This window comes from Mastigoproctus giganteus, chromosome 3 (assembly GCF_048544385.1).
Source record: "Mastigoproctus giganteus isolate SK-2022 chromosome 3, ASM4854438v1, whole genome shotgun sequence".
NCBI lineage: Eukaryota > Metazoa > Arthropoda > Arachnida > Uropygi > Thelyphonidae > Mastigoproctus > Mastigoproctus giganteus.
The window spans coordinates 95,193,759-95,216,231 of NC_143577.1; the positions used below are offsets into that span (position 1 = coordinate 95,193,759).

The 22,473-nt window shown below is 38.7% G+C and overlaps 1 protein-coding gene across 3 annotated transcripts in view; it reads left to right on the plus strand.

Moving 5' to 3' along the window:
* Positions 1-22,473, plus strand: part of LOC150088166 (uncharacterized) — a 323,234-nt gene that overhangs the window by 119,527 nt on the left and 181,234 nt on the right. For 2 of the 3 annotated variants that reach the window (XM_090369359.1, XM_090369361.1), the window contains exon 5: positions 14,450-14,619. In XM_090369359.1, coding sequence (XP_090225485.1) covers positions 14,450-14,619 — 170 coding nt within the window. The remainder of the gene's footprint in view (positions 1-14,449; positions 14,620-22,473) is intronic. The other variant, XM_090369360.1, reaches the window with a different exon arrangement.

Here is a 22,473-nt window from a genome sequence, read left to right on the forward strand (position 1 = left end):
AAGCACAGACCACGCTGAAAAAAATTCTACCCCGTGAGCCTTACACAATCTCTCTAGGACCAAACTGATTGACAAGGTTCTCATCATATACTACCTCCTGTCGTGTCTGGGCAGAATTGCAGACACTTTCAAATTTAACCCTAACTCATGACTTTTCTTCAGCATTGACCTGTACTTGTTAAGTAAATCTGTAGATCTCTTACTCTTAAGGTCATTAGTGCCAATGTGTACAACAATATCACCTTTCATGCCCTTAAAAGATGATATCTGCTCTACAACAACATCAACCTTTGCCCCTGGCAGACATACCCTGGTCCTGTTTCACCTATCCTTTTTGCATACTATATTCCCCATCTCCCTGAAAATAACTAGTTTCTGTGGGATCAGCACATTCTGCCTTGGAGATTGCCACTGTGTTGCCTGATGCACCCCCCTCGACGTGGGCATCTTTACGTGGTGAGGGGACCTCCCAGTGATGCTGCTGGTTTTCCAGATTAGCATCACTAGGATCTAACGCCCATACCTTGGTTCCAGGGTTACATCATTGGAATCCGGCGTATGCAGCCATGCACCGCGACATGTGGAATTCGGAAAGGGGGATCCTGGTGGTTGAAGAGCCCAGCCTTAATACACCACTTTGGCCCCTGCTTCGACAAGACAGGTGGTCCCGGACCGGCCCAACTGGGATCAATCGGCGAGTGGTTTTTACTGCTAGGGTCAACTGCATTCCATTAAGTCTCCCTCCCTTTGGTCCTGGGACGGGATAAAGACTTATCGGTAACGTAGGTAGTGGGTATGGTGCTCCTAAGCGAAATCGGCGTCCCATTCGGGTACACAGTACCTGCTAGTTCACGAGTGGGCTTCCCCTCGTTGGGCTCCGTGGTGGGTGAGGTACTTAGGCATCAGACACGTTCTCTTTACTCTTATGAGTAATTTAAATCTTTCAAACCCCTCTGGGGGCCTCTACGAGGTCCTCGTAGAGGCCCCAGAGGGGTTTGAAATAGAAAATAGGTAAAATGTTGTCCTTCTTCATTCAGAAGGGTCTTGAAGGGCTGGCAGGATCCCTGAAGTCTGTAAAATGACTTAGATCGGGTGACCTTTTAGTAGAAACTTCCTCAGTGCAACATTCAGAATTGCTTCTCCAAGCAGCATCTCTTGGGGGCATTCCAATTAAGATATCACCACACAGGACATTGAATACATCGCGTGGCGTAATTGCTGAGTGGGATCTCCTTGAAACATCTGAAGAGGAGATATGCACCGAACTGAGATATCAAGGAGTAACAGCAGTTAAGAGGATATTTATGCATAAGGAGGGAAAAATAGTCCCAACTAGGGTTCTTATCCTTACATTTAACACACCTAAACAGCCTACTTCCATCAAGGCTGGTTATCTGAACTGTCCTGTAAGGTTGTATATTCCAAACCCATTGCGATGTTTCAGATGCCAAAAATATGGCCATTCTCAGATGTCATGTTGGATCATCTGCTTGTGCCCGCTGTGGAGCAAAAGAACATGACACAAAGGAATGTTCTGCCTCTAAACCAGCATGCTTGAATTGTGGCGGTGAACACCCTGCATATTCAAGAGCATGCCAAAAATGGAAAGACGAACAACAAATTCAAAAAATCAAGACGGAACAGAACATCCCGTATGTGGAAGCAAAGAAAGAGGTAACACCAGTAAACAGTGGAAAATCTTATGCACAAGCAGTTTTGAGGAAGGTTTCAATTTCGATGCAAACTGATATTTCAATCTCGCCACGTGATTCTTTTGCACCCCAAGCTAGATACTTGTTGACACTAGCACAGCAAGATAAAGCAGTCGCTACTCCCATCTCAGTACCAACCAAGGAAGTAGCACCTAAAGGAAAATCACCTCCAACTAAAACCCCGCCTGTTATTAGTGAGGTACAGGAGGAAATGGAGGTAAATGAAGAAGCTGAAAGTGTGGAAGAATCTATTCTGGATCTTCATCCAGAGGAAGAAATGGATATTGGACCCCCTCAATTTCCCAAAGGCAGAATAAAATCCAAAGCGGGCCAATCAAAACCCGCATCACTTCAGAAGCCAGCCAACGGTTCCACTAATTCCAAGTAATAATGTCTAAATTACTGCAATGGAATTGTCGTGGATTCCGACGAAATATGGAGGATGTCAAAATGCTAATGCGCAAACACGAACCTGTTTGCTTTGCTTGCAGGAAACGTACCTAAAGGCAAATGATGACCTCATCTTGCGAAATTTTACTGCTGTTCTTAAAGACAGAAACGGGGATGGCCCGGCCCACGGAGGAGTCGCAATCCTTGTGGGCAACCATACCCCTTTCTCCAAAGTTCAATTAAACACTAACTTAGAAGCAGTAGCCATTCGCTTAGCAGTAAGATCCTTTCTCACAATATGTTCTATATACTTGCCTCCCGGGACCACACATCTCCGAGGCAGATCTCGACGATCTTATTACACAACTGCCCTCTCCTTTATTACTTCTTGGAGACTTTAATGGACATAGTACCCTGTGGGGTAGTTCAGAAACTAATGAATGAGGCCGTATTATTGAACATGTGCTCGATAATAACAGCCTTTCGTTACTAAATATGGGAATCGCACCTGTTTCCATATGCCTACCCGTACTTTCTCTGCCATCGATCTCTCCATCTGCTCACCTTCCCTACTGCCTATGCTTTCCTGGGAGGTGGAACAGAATCCTTATGGAAGCGATCACTTCCCCGTAATATCTACCATAGTGGATGTACAACACTGCCATCCATTCAGAATCTCACGGTGGAAGTATGATCAAGCAGACAAGGAGTCTGGCGGAAGTATGATCAAGGAGTATTTTCTCGCAGCTTACAGAATTTGATCCTGTACAAATTCAACAGCAATCAATCGATGAAGCAGTGAAGTACATCACAGATTGTATTATTCATGCAGCGGAAACTGCAGTTCCAAAAACATCTTCCCGATTTCCACATTATCCAAAACCATGGTGGAACCAAGACTCTAAAGAAGCAAGGAAGTCACAAAATCGGGCATGGGGAAAATTTCAACGTTATCCCACCTGAACATCTTATAGCCTTTAAAAGTGACGTGCCAAAGCACGATTTATATGCCGACAGAGCCAAAAGAAATGCTGGGTCAAGTTTACATCCTCAGTTAACCAGATGACCAGTTCTGAAGTCGTCTGGGATAAAATTAGGAAAATGAAAGGCAAATATACATCACTTCCCTCATCAATGTTAGAACACAATGGGCGTACATTAGCCGAGCCAATTGATATTGCCAATGCTCTAGGAGAGGTTTTCTCCAGCATATCTACTGAGACTTCGTATACTGCAGAGTTCCTATTATTAAAGAAGAAAATGGAGAAGCAAAAACTGAACTTTTCTTCAAGCAAAGTCCAGCCTTATAACCTGCCTTTCAGTAAAGTGGAATTAACCATTGTACTTGCTACCTTGAAGGTTAGCGCTGCAGGACCAGATGATATTCAGTATGAGATGATCAAACACCTTTCATCTCACTCTCTAGAGTTGTTGTTATATCTTTACAACTGAATTTATCTGGAGGATCAGTTTCCTAATTCTTGGTGTAGGGCAATCATTCTCGCATTCCCAAAGCCAGGAAAAGACCCAAAAATTCCTAACAACTATTGGCCTATTGCTCTGACCAGTTGCTTATGTAAACTGTTGGAAAAAATGCCTTATATATTACCTTGAGGCAAATGACCATTTGAAAAAGATTCAATGTGGCTTCCGAAGAAATCGATCCACTTTGGACCATTTAATCTGACTGGAAACAGCGATTTGCGATGCGTTTGTAAAGCGTGAGCACTTGGTGTCAGTTTTCTTTGACATGGAGAAAGCTTATGACACAACCTGGAGGTATGGGGTTTTAAAAGACCTCTATTTATTTGGTCTTAGAGGTCACCTTCCTATTTTTGTTAAAAAAATTTTATCAAAATGACTTTTCCAGGTTCATGTTAGATCCTGTGTCCTACCTTTTTTGTCAAGAGGAAGGAGTCCCCCAAGGCTCTGTCCTCAGTGTTACGCTGTTTGCAGTCAAAATTAATTCCATTACAAAACAGCTTCCTCCTTCAGTAAGCAGTGCTTTGTATGTAGATGATTTTAGTATTTTTTTGTCACTCCTGCAGCATGAGAGTAATTGAATGGCAATTGCAACAAGCATTCAACCATCTTTTTTCCTGGACATTAGCCAATGGGTTTAGATTTTCTGCTCAAAAGACCGTTTGTGTGCATTTCTGCCGCAAACGGAATCTACATCCTGACCCGGAACTCAAACTTGGACAGAATCCAATTCTTGTGGTAGCAGAAACAAAATTTTTGTGACTCATCTTTGATCAAAAGCCAACGTTCCTCCACCATATCCGTCAGCTCAGAGCAAAATGTACGAAATGTTTGAACATGCTCAGTGCTATCTCCTCCAACTATTGGGGAGTAGACAGAAGCACATTATTACATCTGTATCGAGCACTTGTTCGCTCTAAACTTGATTATGGTTCCCAAGCCTATTTTTCAGCTAGAACTTCTGCACTCCGATGGCTTGATCCAATACACCATAGAGCCATACGGATTGCCACAGGGGCATTTTGTACTTTGCCTGTACAAAGTCCATACGTTGAAGCCAATGAACCACCACTGATGCTTTGACGTCAGCAGTTGTCGTTACAATATGCCATAAAAATAAAATCCTTGCCTGACCATCCTACGTGGACATCTGTTTATATGCCGCGGTGGGAAAATCAATATAATACACGTAAAACTGCCATTCGACCCTTTGGTATCAGGATTCAAGAGCTGGTTCATGATATTAACTTTACATTGAATAATATATCCATGTCAGCCAAGCAATCAGTTCCTCTCTGGAATATGCAATTTCCGACTTGTGATTTAAGTCTTAGGAGCTGGCTGATAGTTGATACATTGCCAAGTATATATCGGAAACTCTTTGTAGCGCACCGCACCAAATACCCAGAATTCTTGCCAGTATATACAGATGGATCAAAGTCTGAAGAATTTGCTGGGTCTGCTTGTGTTTTCCCAACCAAAACAGTCTGTAATTGTTTTTTTTTTTTTTTTTTTTTTGATTTGGTAGTTGTTGGCGCATCGGCTTCTGTGGCCATATTGCACCTCCCAAGGTTTTTGCAGTACTTTGATCCAAGCCCGAGGCGGGAATCGAACCCGCGACCTTTGGGTTGCCGGGCAGGTACTTTACCCACTCGGCTAGCCCGGTCGGCAACTGTAATTGTATTCTGTATGAATGCAGCATATACACTGCAGAGCTACATGCAATAGAACTAGCCTTGGATCATACAAAATCCCACCACTACCAAAGGTGCATATTATATACTGATTCCCTAAGCGTATTACAGGCCTTATCCAATGTGAGAAGCACTCACCCAGTATTGTTGGGTGCAGCAAACATTACACTCCCTCTGGCAGTTAAACTTCGATATTCGCTTTTGCTGGATCCCTAGCCATGTTGGTATTAGAGGCAATGATTTGGCAGATGCAGCAGCCAAATTAGCAACGTCACAAAGTAGTATCCGCTTGTCTGTCCCCTATACAGACTGCAAGCAACTAATTCACAAAAAATTATGCGTACGTTGGCAAGAAGCTTGGAATGCGTGCCCTACCAACAAGCTGAATGAAATTAAGCCTGTAATAATGCATTGTGCATTCTAGTCAGCACAGGGTTTGCTGGGAGGAAGTAGTTCTTGCTCGCCTACTCATAGGACATTCTCACCTGACGCATTCGTATTTGCTGAGGGCTGATGATAATCCTGTGTGTAGATATTGTAGCGTATTTTTAATTATTCGTCATATTTTAGTAGAATGTACATTTTTTAATAATGAACGCCGTTTATGTTTTACCCATTTGTCTGAGCCTTATACACTCAGGCAGATTTTATCGGACGATGACAATGTGAAAGATGTACTCAAGTTTTTAAAACTAATTAATCTATATAGTTTATCTAGATTTCTTCAATATTTAATAAATTATAACTGTATTTATGGCATATGTTATTTTATTGTATATTTTTACATATTTCTTATATATTTATATCTTATACCCTAGACTTGATGCACTATAGCCTTAGATGCTGATGCGCCATAAAAATCCTAATAACCAACCAACCAACCAGCCTGATGCACAGGAGTGAGCTCTGGCATTGAGTTGGGCAGCTGAGAGCTTGATGGGCCCCTCATATTAATTTCTTCAAGAGCATTTACCCTACACCTCAAACTCTCATAGACACCCATCAGAACGCTGATTTGGCACCTAATTTCTTCACGGTCTCTGCACCTAGCACACACACAAAGACATCCTCCTTGGCTAGATCATGTCCTGTTCTAGATAGATCTGCAAACATTTCACATTATGCGCATTGTTTTAGACTGTGATACGTGGGAGAATCGCTCCCTTCGGTTCTCCCATGAGCCACAACACTCTGGCTATTCTGTGAATGCCGCTTTGCTGCTCTAGTCTAGGTCATGATTCTGTTTAAGTATAATTTAATTAACAATGAAATTTAATAAGATTAATAAATTTTACTGATAATACTATACCAATCTAACAGATTTCAAATACACTGCTACATATTTTGCTATCTAGTTTTACGTTAAACCTTACGGTATTCCGTATTGTATAACAATGGTGGCAAGTTACAAACGTAAAATCTACGGACACTAAGTATTAACTTTCAAAATCGTTATCTAAATTCAAAATAAACCATCGAGCTTGACTAGAAGTATAAAGCTACTTATAGAAAATAATTTATTATAACAATTAAGTCAATAAAACGACTAAATATAAATGAAAACTTAGCATTCGCTGGAACTGCAAAAATCTTGACCAGTGTGGTCAAGGTAGTATAACGAGACTATGGTTAATATTGATTCGTTCAGCAATTGCCTCGAGGTTTGTTTTTAGCAGGAGTGGCTTTGAGGGTATCGGGGGTTGATGAACAGTGCTACTCCTCCATGGGCAAGATTGTTTGGATTTTGTGCAATATGATCTTGACAATGTATTATGTATTTCCAAAGGGGAAACATTTATATTTGGTGTCAGAATGGTTTCCTGCAAGCAAAAAGCAATAGGCCATATTGTGAAAGGAGATCTCGGATGTCGGACAAATTACTACAATAGCCTCTGCAATTTCACTATAAGAAGGTAAACATTATTTGGGTTTAGTGGAGCCCTGGACTTCTTTTCAAGGGACAGAAGGTTTACATCATTCAAGTTTACCTTTCCACTTCTTTGGGAAATAAGGTTTCCCTGTATCCATATCCTCATTGGTGAACAGTTCTAGAACCTGTTCATTGTGATTTAAATTGTCTTCAGAGTCCATGTATTCTGTTTGGTTTGAGTCAGGAGTGGTAGATACTGTGATATTCTGCTGTTGAATGGCATCTGGTTGTACTGTGATTGGGTATTTATGGCTTTGCTTTGTTTGCTTTTTGTTTGGTGTGTTGGTACTGGGGACAACAGTGACTTTGCCCATTCAGCTAGTGATTTACTTGGTGGTATAGTTACCTCTGTTTGGGTAGAAATTGATATATGTTTTGTGGTTATTTGTGCATAAGTGGGCTTGTTAGTAATTGGAGCCGGTAGGGATTTTTTAGCCTCTTACATTATGTTCAGTTTTGTACTGCTGTATCTTTTTTTCACGTTTCCAAAGGGAACACTTCTTGGAATATCCCAGATGTGCCTCTTTACAGTTAAGACAGATTGGCATTGTGGCTGTGCAGTAATATGTGCAGTGGATCCACATGTAGCACAGGCAGCTACTCTTCTGCAGACTGTCTATGAGTGCCCAAACTTCTGGGACTTATAGCAGCATAATGGCTTTGAGATGTATAGTTTAACTCGGCAGTTAAGATAGTGTGCTTTTATCACTGTTGGTGGCTTGGGGTTGTCAAAAATAAGTTATGTTCCGTGTAGGAACTAGTATGCCATCTTTCTTTGTCATAATTCTTCTGAAATTAATGATTCCTTGGTCGTGTAATTCTTGTTTTAGTTCTTCGTCTGACACATTCATGAGGTCCCATTCGGCAATGGCACCACTTGACATGTTCAGGGAAATGTGTAGTGAAACGGTGACAGAAGTTTCACCAAAAGTTTTTAGTTTTTGTAGTGATCAAACTGGCAAGCAGTGGCAACTTCAACCAGTAGTCTCCTGATCTTAGATGAACTGTCTTTGGAGTACCTGTTGTTGTTGTGTTTGTGAATCAGCAACTGTGGTTATAATGCACTGATTTCTGACTAGTATATCTTTCTTGTTGGTTTTGATTCTGATAAAAGTTCAAACAAGGTGATATTTATCAATCAATTTTAGGAAAACAAAAACGATCTCCTAGAACATTCTGTAGTGTTAATTGATTGCAATTTTTGAAAAGTAAGGAGAAAGCAGTTTTTCATTCTCTTAGATATAGTGGGCATTCTATGATGATATGCTTTACAGTGAGTGGGCATGAACAGTTACTGCATTATGGAGCATCTTCCTTTCTTAATAGATAACTGTGAGTGAGGTATGTGTGACCAATGCGCAATTGTGCTAGTACAGTTTCTTTTCTATTTCTTCTCAGACTGGATTGCCACTGTTTAGGTTCTCTCTTTATTTCAAAAAGTTTATTATTTGTTTCTTTTTCCCCATATACGTTTCCACTGTTCTTTAGAGGTCTGCTGTATAATGCATTTGTAGCCAACATTAGGTGTCTTGAAATTGGGTGAGATTGGATTTGAAGCATTTTCGGCAGCTAAATCTGCCTGTTCATTTCCTGGGATTCCAAAGTGTCCAGGAATCCAACAAAAAATTATGCGGTGACCACATGTGTGAATTTCCATTAACTGAGCCCAGATTTGCTATATCAGAGGATGACTGCTGGAGCGTTTACATTGAATACAATTCACAGGACTTAATGAATCAGTATATATTATGGATTGAGTATATGAGGCTTCTTTTATTTTGTCCAGGGCTAATAGGATACCATATAACTCAGTGGTATAATTACTACATTCTGAGGGGGAGCTGTTTGGCGATGATAGCATCCAGCTGGACTACAGCTGTACCAACTTTACTGGCAGTCTTGGATCTATCTGTATATAGCTGTTCGTAACTTCTAAACTGAATGGAGTGGGCCAGATGTAATTGTTTGGAAGATTATTCTTTCCCCATTTCTGATAGTATTTGTCAATATGTATCATGGGTATTTTCCATGCTAGTATCCTGCAGTATGTTATTCATGTTGAGGCCCCAGCTTGTGTTTAAAGCCTGAAGACTAATGCCAGATGGTTTGTCGAGACGTGGTTTAGTTTGATACAGGTTTTCCCATTTTGGTCTGAAGAGAAATTGCCATATGGGACGATGTGGAAGGCTGCTGATTTTAGTGGCATAATTTAGGAGAGGAATATGTCATCGGAGGTGTAGTGCCAGTTCATGGGCTTCTGTATATAGACTTAAAATGGGAGATGTGTGAAAGGCCCGCAATGTAACTCAATGCACTCTGATGTATGGGATCGAGCCATTTCAGTACACTTGACCTGGCTGAGGCATATACAGGAGATGCATAGTCTAAGTGGGATCTAATTAATGAGCGGTATAAATGTAGCAACATGTAATGATCTGCACCCCATAACATCGAGGAGATTACTCTGAGATTATTTAGTTTCTTAAGACAGCTGGTACGGATATATTTTATATGTTCAAGAAAGTTTAATTTTTTATCAAGTATTATACCAAGAAATCGAGTACTGGGCTGAAATGTAATACGATGAGTCTAACTGAAGGTCTGGATCAGGATGTAATGTACGCTTACGACAGAAGTGTAATGCAGTTGTTTTCAATTTAGAAATTCTTTAACCATTGTTTTTGGCCCAAGAGACTATTCTATTAATGGTGCCTTGTAGTTGTCTCTCAATAGGTCACATATTTTGAGAATGACATGAGATGGCAAGATCGTCAGCATACAGGTATGCATCAACTGTATTAGGTATATACTTAGTTATAGAAATAATCCAGATGGTAAAAAGTGTGGCACTCAGCACTGAGCCATTGGGAACTCCCTCTTCTCATACGTATGTTCCTGAAAGTGAAGAATGGAATTGGACTTGGAAGGATCTGTTAGCTAGGAGGTTCTGAATAAATTTCAGGAGATGACCCCGAAGACTAGATTTATGTAAGTCCTGAAGAATCCCATATCGCCAAGTTGTATCAAAGGCTTTTTCGATGTCAGTGCATATCATGACAAAGTGCTAATTTCTTAGAAAGCGTTCCAAATATTTCCTTGCACTTTGATAATGAGATAAAGTATCATTCTACTTCTTTGAAAACCATACTGTCTTGGACTCAGAATGTTTTGAGTCTCCAGGAACCATGTTAGTCGGGCATTAACTATTTTTGACAATGTTTTTCCCAAGCAACTGGTTAAGGAGATAGGCCGATAATTTGCTGGATCTGTGTGGTCTTTTCCTGGTTTCTGGAAGGCCAGCGCATAAGAATGGCACTAGCTAGTGGGGTAATATTTCTCTAAGAAAATTCTATTATAGAGTTGTAAGAGAGCACTTAATGATCTTTCACTTAAATGGAAAATCATTGTGTAATAAATTCCATCAGGACCCTGAGCACTGCTCTTCACTCGTGTGAGCGCACTGTGCAATTCAGTCGTGGTCAATGGCAAATTGTAGAGTGGTATTGAATTTTAGTTTATATTTTTCTGTCCTGGATTTTAGTGACTGAAAGGCTGGTTCATATGTGGAAACAGCTGAATGTATTTCAAAAGATGAGCCGAATGCATTAGCAATTTCCACAGGTTTGGAAATTTCCTTCCCTTTCAGAAAAAGAATCGGAGAGAAGTTGCAAGCGATTATTTGCCATTAATTCGTTTTTTTTTTTTTTTCCAGACTGTAGCAGTATCTGTGGATCTGTTTGTGGTGGCAGCATAATGCGCCCACACTTCTTTTTTACTCATTCGTCTTACATGACAAGCCACAGCCCTTACCCTCTTAAGCTGTAGGAGGTTGGCTGTGGTTGGATTTTTTTGAAACTGATTCCAGAATTTATTCCTTTCTCTTTTAGCAATGCTACATTCCACCATATTTTAGGATGGAGCTGGATTTTAGATGATGATTTCAGGATAGCAGATTCAGCTGTTATTATTTTTTGTGTGATATAGCTTACTGCAGAATCCATCTTGACAGTTGTAATGGTGGAAGAATCTAAATGAGCTATTTCTTCATATTTAGTCCAGTTGGCCTTGTAAAATTTCCAAATTGTTCTGATGTTACTCTGCGGAGGAGAACTTGTATAGAAATTACAGATGATCGTAACGTGGTCACTACCATGTGGGTAGTCGGTAACTGTCCAGTCTATGAGAGGAAATATTGTTGGAGAACATACTGACAGATCAATAGCAGAGCTTGAGCTAGATGGTAAATGCACATATGTGTGATCACCGGTATCTAAAATAGTTAGGTTGTGTTTATCTAAGAATTTTTCAATTATTTTTCTTTTGTAGTCAAGATGTTGACAGCCCCATAGGGGGTGATGGTCATTCCAGTCGCCCAGAATACAGAAAGGAGCAGTTATTTGTCTTACTAAGTCATCTAAATGAGCAAGAATGTAAGCGTGGTTTGGCAACAAATACAATGAGATATTGTTATGCCAATGGTGATGCGGGCAGCAATTGCCTTCAATGGTGTTTGTAGGGGAACAGGTCTATAAGGAATTAAAGAGTTTACTAAGAGCTCTACTTCTACATGATCTGCATTAGAGCAGTTTCTATCTTTTCTATACATGGTGAAGTGTTTTATTGTTATAGAAATTGCATTCATCAGGTTTGTTTCTTGTATGCATGCTGCAGCAGGCTTATATTCACTTATGAGATCATATACATCATATAAATTAGCACAAAGTCCACGATGATTCCATTGAATCACTGTATGCATTGTTTGGTTTTGACTGGTGTGTTGGTTACTTCCGGAAGATATTTTTGTTTGCACCTATCTACTTTTGCTTTCTCTTTCTTTGGGAAGGTTGGCTTTTCCATGTCAATGTCTCCCTCTGCATGAATCTCAAGAACTGCATCATCTTCATTGATGTCCATGGTAACAGATGTTAATTTATACGTGTTTCTTCTTTCAGGGCTCTTGGTTCATTCTGTTGGTTACTCATTGGGTTTCTTATCTCAAGGTATTGTTACAGGTACATTAGCTTCTTGAGTAGCATATTTGGAGGCAGATTGTTCCTTTGATGAGGAAACTAGTGATTTAGCCCAATTAGATATCGATATATTTGGAGGGACCGAGCAGTCAGTCAGAGTTGCTACTGAGTGTAGCCATTGTGTAACTGAAGCATATGTATGTGACTTAGTAGGTACTGCAAAATGTTTCTTTGCTTCTTAGTATGACACTTTCTGTTCTATCTTATATTTTTGAATATTCTTTTCTCATTTCCATTGGAAGCATTCCTTTGAGAAAGCAGAATGTTTGCCATGATAGTTGGGATACCTTTGCATTTCAGTGTTACAGTTTGTGTATGTATATTCTTTAGAACCACAACAAGCACAGATGGCTACAGCTTGTGAATGACCAAATTTTTGCCACTTAAAGCACCAGACTGGGTTCAAAATATAAGGTCTTGCCTGACATCTAAGCTAACCAGCTTTTATGGTGGTAGGTAGACTTGATGTTTCAATTTCGTGAATATCACTGTTCGAGTAGGGACAGGCTCTCCATCTTTTTTTTTTTTATGACGATTCTTTTGGCGTGTACTACATTTTGATCTCTTAGTTTGTGGAGAAGTTCATCCTGTGATACATTTAACAGATCCCATTCTGATATTACCCCTTTAGAGGAATTTAAGGTGGCATGTGGGGTAACCTTTGTGGGAATTCCACCAAAGGTAGATACTTTTAATAACCCCTCAGCATGTCTACATTTGGTTATTTCAACTAATAAATCTCCAGATCTTAATCACCTAACTATTTTTGGAGGGCTAGCCACATTTTCAAGACATTTTTTTGTATCAAAAACGGGGAAAGCTTACTCAATGGTTGGTCTGTGAAGGAGTGTAGTATTAAAAAGAGAAGTATGGTATTATCCGTTCCCTTTTTTTTTTTTTTTTTTTTTTTTTTTGTCTCTTAGCATGGGAAATTGTGTCATCATGATCTGGATCAAAATATCCATAAGTAGACTGTTTACTTTTGTCCATCTTTGCTCCTTTTAGCCCTGGGAGGATGGCTTTCTTCTTCCAGGTTTCCAGCCCCACCATGTGGAGGCAGGAGCGGTGCCACCAGTGACCAAGCAATAAAGTAAAGTTATTTGTTGGTGCATTAGTAAGTTTGTCCTACATACAAGAAGAAAGGTGTCCTTCCTTTCTGTTAGATATGCTTACTTCTTTACTTTAAGAGCAAAATTAAATAATTGTGGAAAAAATGAAGAATAACACTATAATTATCAGCTGCTCTTTAGGAAAATTGCTTGGAAATCACTCAGAAATTGCTATAGTCACTCACTTGGCACTCGGGGGCCATAGCTGTGCTTTCTAGGCATTTCTGCACTAGGAATGGAGACAGTTTTCCAATCCGTTGTTCTTGAGTGGAATGGATGATTAGGAAAGTAGGAGTTCGGATTCTGTCTATGTCAGTCTTTTGATGTTTTGTGGCTACAGAACCAGAGTCCTCTTGTCGTTGGTTTCTGTGTACCCAATGGTTTTCTGGGTTTTGGGAACTGCTTGCTCCATTTTTCCCTGGAAGGGAGACCTGTTCCCCTACAGGTTACTGGCCCCCGCCACATGCAGGCAGGAGCAGTGCCACCTTTGTGACCAAGCGGTAGTGGGTTAGTGATAATATGCAAATAAAAAGAAAGGTTACTTATCCTCCTGATCAAGTAAAGTGATTTCTTTACTAAAGATTATTTAATCGATTGTTAGTGTTAATGCTTAATAAAGATGATTTTATTTATTCAACAGAGTGCTAATTCACTGGCAAAAGACACCTGATCACAAAATCGCTTGGCACCTGGGGCCGCTAAATAACTAAGTTTCAAAGTAAATAACACTATAATTTTCTTGGACAGCTAGTATTATATATTTCTTTGTTTTAATTTTAAATAAAAATTCATTAGGCAATATCCTGCTTTCCCACTGGTCTTTGTCCCCACTTTTCTGTATCATTATTAAAAACAATTATGTCATTAAAGACCATGATAGATTATTTCTAATTAGTGTGCTTCAATTCATTTCATTTATGAAAATATTTTTATTTCTTGTTAATTTAATGTCATTATATGCATTTCTTGCTTGTGCTGTACTCTATCCATATAGATATATTATAAATGTGTAATCTTCTTATTAACTGCAATAAAAAGCAAATAAAAACTAAAAATGCTTGCTAATATTTACTCTCCATATTTTAATTCTTTTTGTGCATAGCATCAATTTCATGAAGCCAGAAAAGCCTATTAATACAAGGTCCGCTGTCTATCAGCTTGTACATGAAGAGGACACTGGTATTAAAGGTGAAGACTTAGAGAAAGCTGGCATTCATAACCTTAAATCCCAGGCATTCCGTAGATTGCATGAGTCACTTGAAGATGAGGAAGGTAAGTTTGTCAGTTGATCACAAGTCAGTGGAATACCATAGTTAGTACATTTTGTAATATACTGACTGGGTTTGCACTTGAAGTTGTTGTTTTAATGGAAATTGCACTAAACTTAGCATTAGTAGCATTAGCATTAGTTGTTATGGGGATTTAATGGTGCACAGGCTGCTGTTGCTATAATGTGCCTATTCATTTATTATATAAAAAACTTAAAATTTTAAACTGTGACAGAAAAAAATCTGAAATCAGAAATGATTAAAAAGTCCAGTTTGCCCGAGGAAGTTAAATAATTCATAAATATTTGCCTTGTCTCCAATGAGATTTTCTGGAGTTGTTGATTTACAAAGATTAACCAGTGATAGCAAGGTTGAAGTTCTGTCTTCCTTATTGTAGGGACAGTCAATTAGAATATGTTTCACAGTAAGAGTTATAGAACAATGTGGACACTGGTGGATCATCTCCTGTGAGCAAATGGCGGTGGGTCAGATGAGTATGATCTATTCTTGCTCTTGAAAGGACTACTTCTTCTCGTCTCTATGTAAGGACACAGGACTGCAAAATTTTTGGATCATGTTTGAAAAAGTTTATTAGTCTGCGAGTGCCAGAGTGCTGTCCATTCTGACAGGCATGCAGCCTGAATGATTAGTGCATAGTCTGATGCTAACAGGGATATTGGTTAAATCTAAGGTAGTTGAATTTTTTGCAGCTTTATCAGCCAGTTCATTGCCAAAAATACCAGAATGTGCTGGACTCCAACAGAAGGTGACCAGTTTATGGTGCTTTTCATTTTGTAACAATAAGCTTCTAATTTCATCTAGAACAGGGTGAACTTTATCTGAAGAATAAGATAATGCCATGATTGAGCTGAGGGAATCAGTGTAATTAACAGATTTTAAAAAACAGCCAGAACACAGATTTTCTAAAGGTAGTTAGATTGCATATAATTCAGCTGAGAAGATACTGAATTGAGATGGAAGGGTTGCTGAAATAATGATATTTGAAAACACTGCTGCTGCTCCAACATTTACATTAGATTTAGAGCCATCTGTGTAAATTGGGGAAAAATCAGCATATATTTGAGTGTGAGCGGCATGAAGTTGTCTGACATTTGATGCTTTTAAAATATTCTTTCCCCATTGATAGAGGTAAGTGTCACAGGTTGGTACAGGAGGAAGAGCCCATGGTGCTTGAGAGTAAATTGCTATCTGTTGTACGGAATTGATGGAAACATTCCAATCCTGTGACAGTTCAAGAAGATGAAAACCAGCTAGTTTTACTATGCTAGGTTTATTTCTGTAAGGTGGATTGAAAAGATATAAATGAATGGGGTGTGAGGCACAACTTTCTACGTTAACAGCATACTTTGGTAACAGTGTTTTCCTAAGTATAGTTAGTGGGGGGCTCGCGAGCATCAGTGTAGAGACTATGTGGGGGGGCGATGTTCTGGAAGCACCAAGTGCAATCCTCAAAGCACTGTGCTGAATGGGATCAAGCCAGCATAATGCACTCCTTCTGGAAGAATGATGGATGGGAGCTCCATAATCAAGGCTGGATCTGATTAATGCCCCATATAGCCAAAGCAGAGAGGTATGATCTGCACCCCATTTATGGGTGAATAAAGCTCTGAGTATGTTTAACTTTTTTAGACAAGGAGCACATACATTATTAATATGGTCTATAAAATTTAACTTGCTGTCAAGAATTAATCCTAGAAATCTGATATTATTAGTGACTGGGATGGAGTCATTAGAAATTTGAAGTTTGGGATCCGGATGAAGTTTGTGTTCCTTACAAAAATGATAGCAACTGTTTTCTGCTGTGAGAATCGCTAGCCACTGAGGCTGGCCCACTGTTTTATTTTGTTCAGTGATATCTGAAGCTGCCGTTCAATAGATCTCATATTTTGGGAATGGCAGGAGATGGAAAGGTCATCTGCATAAAGGTAAGTCTCAACTGTATTTGGAAGCTGTCTGGTGATGGAATCTATTCTAAGAGCAAAAAGAGTGGCACTCAGTACTGATCCCTATGGAACACCTTCCTGCATGAATGTTGTGGAGAGGGCATGTTGTTATTGAACTCGAAACGATCTAGTATGTAGGAAGTTCTGAACAAATATAGGAAGGTTTCCCCACAGACCAAGAGAGTAAAGATCACTAAGTATGCCATGCTGCCAGGTGGTGTCAAAAGCCTTCTGTATATCTATTGAAACCATTACAAGATGTTCACATTTAACAAAGGCATTTTGAATGGGGAATTCAGCCTTGACCATAAGATCTAAGCATGACCTATTTTTGCAAAAGTCATATCGACTATGCATCATTAGATGATCCAGATGAGTCTTCTGTGGACAATTTTGCTCAGGCAGCTTGAGAGAGATATTGGTCTATAGCTATGGGAGTTGGTTGGATCTTTCCCATTCTTTAGGAATGCCAGAACAGTAGGGTGATGCCAGAAAGCTGGAAAAAACATTTTCTAAAAATATATGACTGTTAAAAACCAGGAGCAGGTACAAAGCTTTGTCATCAAGATGTAGTATGACATAATAAATCCCATCTGGCCCAGCAGCACCATTGTGGGCTGTTCCAATGGCATCCAAAAGTTCAGAGTATTGCAGAGGTTTGTTATATGGAAGAAAGGCAGGCAGGCAGTTTGAAAGTTAATGGCATGCTTTTTTTCTCTAGTGTTTTTAATTCGTTGGAATGATGTAGAATAGGCTGATGCTGCTGAGATTTCAGCAAAAGTATTGCCCAAAGCATTAGCAATATCCAAGGCACTGGATAGGTTTGGTAGAAAACTTACCAGATAACTATCTAATTTATTTTCCATTTTATTTTGGTATCAGTGTTTCTGTTAAAGGTCAATGCAGAATGGGTCCAGGATTCTTTCTTGGCTTGCCTTGCCTTGCCTTTGTATAAAACGTGCTTTTGCCCTTAACTGCTTATAATTAATGAGGTTGGTTGTGGTTGGACATTGCCAAAATAAATTCCAGGCTTTGATTTTTGCTGTCTTTGCTTTTGTGCATTCCTCATTCCACCAGTAATTATAATGCTTGCAACCAGGGGGATTTGATAATGGTATTGTGTCCTTGGCTACTTTTAGGAGATGCAAAGTGATGTAATCTGTTACATTATCAGTATTCTGGAGGAGGATTTTTTCCTCATCAAGAGAGATTGATGATCGAAATTTTGCCCAGTTTACACAAAGAAATTTCTATTTCCTGCAGAGTTTGTTTAAAGGAGTCTTTGATATTAAAAAATTGCATATGATTGGAAAGTAGTCACTGCCCATGGGATCATATAAAACGTACCACTCTATGGTCAGGACCAGTACTGGAGAACAAATTGAGAGATCTATTGCTGAGGTATGCCCAGCTGGAAGTTGTGTGTCCACCAGTATTGAGTATGATGAAGTTTTGTGACTCTAGAAAACTTTCAGTGAGTCGACCATGTCTGTCTAGATTAGGATTGTCCCATAAGGAGTGGTGCTTGTTAAAATCTCCTAATATACAGAGAGGTGGATGTATCTGTATGAAGAGAACTTCAAGATCTTTTAAAGAGTAAGTATGGTTTTGTGGTAGGTAAATTGAGACAAGTGTTATTGAAATACAAAGAGTTATATGAACAGCAAGAGCTTCTATTTCTGTTTGAAGTGGGATATGTTTAGTTGGATCTTTGAATTTATTAGGATTGCTACGCCACCATGGGCAGCATTTTCAGTATTACGATCTCTTCAATAAAGGCAATAGTTCTTTAGCGAAGGAGAAATTTGTGAAGTTAGGTAAGTTTCCTGAAGACAAAGAGCAACTGGAGAATATTGGTTAATTAGATCATGGATCTAATTAGATCAAAACGAATGGCTCTCAGTCCCCAGTGGCTTTCACTCTCCCCTTCTTATGGCAGTGAGAGGATCAGAGTGGAAGCAGAGGGTGCTAAGAATCTCTGGGTACTACCAGGCTGGCATGCACGGAAACTGAACTTGGCCTGTTACAATGCAAGATTGCTCATCAGTGAAGATAGGATGTTAGAGCTGGAAAAGGAATTAGAAAATATGAATTGGAATATCGTCGGTTTCATTTCTTCATTCATTCATTTCTTCTTCTAGAAGAAGAGAAAATCGCTTATGTTTTTCAAGTGGAAATCTGCTGTACACCAATGGAAACAGTGAAAGGAGCGAAGATGGAGTTGGCTTTCTGGTCCATAAAGATATAAAAAAAAAACATTTTGAAATTCAAAAGTACATCACCAAGAGTGTCAAGACTACTACTCAAGATTTCTAAGAGGTACAAGCTGAAGGTTATAATGATTTATGCACCAGCATTGAGCCTTGATGATGAAGCGATTGAAGAAATGTACACCGAAATTGAGAGTCTTCTAGATATCAGGAAACCCACTACACTATCATTATGGGGGACTTCAATGCTAAGGTTGAAAAGAGACAAAACAGCACAGGAAGGGGAACTATAGGAAATTTTGGAATTGATGAAAGAGGTGAAAGACTTGCGGAATTTGCAGAATCTTGACGAATGTCAGTAATGAACACTTTTTTTTTTTTTCAAGAAAAGGGTGAACAGAAAATGGATATGGATTAACAACTAATGAAATGGACTTTTTCTAACAGAGGATATATTGTGAATGATGTTACTGTCCTGAACAAGGTAAATGTTGGGAGTGATCACAGAATGGTAAGATGCACATGATGAGTAAATAATATGAAGGTCTTTGAGATAACAGAAGAGGAGAAAAAGCAGTATGTACTGGAACTTAAGAACAAGTTTGAGTTTCTGCAGACTGTTCAGGACCAAATATTGAAGCCCAAGAAACTTATAGGTAAAAAAGGAAATCCAAAGAAGAAAAAATTAGTCAAGTAGCACTTGTCATGATGAACCGAAGACGACAAATAAAGAGCAAGATAAACACCGACAAGGATAAAGTTGAGTATACTGAGTTATGCAAAGCTATTAGAAAGTGATTCAGAGAGGATATAAGAAGATTTAACATGAAAAAAGTAGAACAAGCATTAAAGGAAAACAAAGGACTTAAATCAGTACCCATGAGCAGTAATACAGAAAGACAAATGATACTGAAACTGAAGAATAGAGATGATGTACTTAAAAATAGCAGAGAAGGCATAATTCAAATAGCAGAAGACTACTATAGAGAATTATACAAGGAGTGAGGGAATGATGCCAGCAGTGGGAAAGATGGATTGCAAATTAGTAACACATATTGCGTTGAAGAATCAGAAAGCTCTGGGGGAAGATGAAGTTACTGTAGAGTTGTTAAAATTGGGAGGAAGAGACATGACATAAAAACTGGCAAGACTCTTCACAAAATGCATTAGAAAAGGTGTGATGCCTAAGGAGTGGATAATGCAAAAATCATAGTTTTGTTGCATAAGAAAGGAGATAAATTGTAAATTAAGACCAATTAGCTTGTTATCCCACATCTACAAGTTGTTCACAAGGGTTATTACTAACAGATTAGAGTCAACCGAAAGAGCAAGCTGGCTTTAGGACAGGATTCTCAACTATGGATCACCTTCACTTAAATAACAGCTAATGGAGAAAGCAAATGAATTTAAAACACCATTATGCCTGGCATTTATGGATTATGAAAAGGCATTTGACTCCATACAGCATAAAGCAATGTTTTTGGCGCTGGAAAGACAAGGCATAGATACCCCATATATTATATATGGGGTATCTATGCAAACCCAATATTTTATAATATTGGATTTGATCATTAGAGCTCTCTAAAATTCATCATACCATAAGTGCATTTTAAATTAATTTTTAAAATCAGAGCAGTGCTTTGATGAAATAAATACTGTAATGGATGGGATAAAAATAAAAAAAAATGAATGGATGGGTGAAATGGGAGGGGCTTTTTTTTTTTGGCTGATGCTATATAAGCTTGCTTTCTTGCATCATATGCCTCTATTAATGCTAATGCTAATGGATGTCATCTGTGTTGCAACAAAAGCCTCTGCAGTTCCATTGCAAAATATAAGGCATTATTTGTGTTTAACTGATGGAGATGTATCTCACTGCTTTTTGAAGGTTACTGGCTTATGTCATTCCAATTTTGGTTTATCTTTTTTGGAGAAATCTGGCCAACCAGTGTCCATTTCTCTTTCTGCATAGATTTCTAAAAGGGGATCTTTCTATATGGATGTGCCATCTGTGTCCATGGTTGTGTCCTGAATATTTTTCATTACATTTGCATTTGTACTGTGAGATATGGTACCTATCATTGTAATAGGAAATGCTGCTGGTATTGTCAGAGGATTGCCTGGTCAGAGAACTTGGATTGTTGCTCAGAAAGAACATTTCTAACCCAATCGGAAATTGATTTGTTAATAGGAACTGTTACATCAGTTTGAGTGGAGAATGATACTTTTCTTATAGCATTGGCATAAGTCATATGTTTGGTTATAGTAGGTGCAACTAGTTTTCTCGTTTCTTGGTAACTGATTTTGTTCTCAACCTTGTATTTTACTAATTATTTCTCTGTTTTCCACTTTTCACATGTCTTGGAATATGCAGGATGGCGAACTTTGCAATTTGGGCAGGTCATTTTTGTAGTTGTACATTCACTTTGTATGTGATCTGAGGACCCACAGTTGGTGCAGACAGGAACTCCTCTGCATACAGTTTTCGAGTGGCCATACTTTTGGCATTTATAACATCTTAAAGGGTTTGGAATCTAGGGGCAGATGTGGCAAAGTAAGTAACCTACTTTTGCAGAGGAGGGTAAGTTGGGTGTATATGAACAATTTGCTCATAGGCTGACTAGTAAGTGAGTGGATGATTAAGAACAATGGGCAAGGTTACTCCATCCGATTAGTCTTTTGTCTCGTTGACAAGAGGACTTATCTACAAAGTTTTCCAGCCCCGCCACAGGAAGGCAGTTAGAAATATGGATAAAGAAAGAAAGGTGGGTCTCCTTTCTGTGTCCTAATTTGTGGCTTTTCAAATATAGAATGGTTTTGAAAATAAGACTTTAGAGAAAAGTAAAAACTTAAAAATAACTTTAATCACCTTAGAAGAGCAGTCTATAAATTGCAGAAATATCAGTTGGCCTCTAAATACGCTTGGCACCCGGGGCCACACTTGAAGTATGGTGCATCTTTCAAATGGGCTATCATACATTAAAAAAAAGTGGTGAGATTGATGATCTCTGCAGGATATAGAATTGTTGAAAAAAAAAAAAAAAACTGAGTTATTTTAAAATTTAATACCTTAAAGCAGAAGAAGTTAAAGTTTGTATGATATTCAATATACTTTATTGTGGGCAATATTTGTAGCTCTGTAAACACCCATTTGATATTTGACATTGTGTGTTTTGCTGAGTTCTGGTTGATATGATTCTCTCTCTTATTTGACCCAAACTACTTTTTTTTTTTTTTTTTTTTTACACCTCATCCAGCCTATAAGTCTGGAAAATTAACATATAAAGTATTACAAATGAGGTTATTGGGATGTATAAGGCAAGTAATCAAAGTTTGACACTTTTTTTTTTTTACAATCAATCTTATCATAGGGTATCTTCTATATTATGAAGTATTAAATCTTAAAAAGTACCACATCCATTTTTTTTCACAGAGTCACCATACCAAATTTTTTAACTAAGAAGAATATTTTGTTAATGTATACATTAAAAGGTTTAATGCATACATTACAGCATCTCTTAGATTCTATGTTCTCCAAAGAGCATACGACCCCAACAAGGCCTACCAGAGGTACTCGTGACAAGCAGATATATGGGGTGTGTTGTTAGATGTTTGCTGATACTGCCTTGATAGCATCAGCAAATATTCTTGCACCTCTTTTGTTTAATTCTGTATCAACACTGT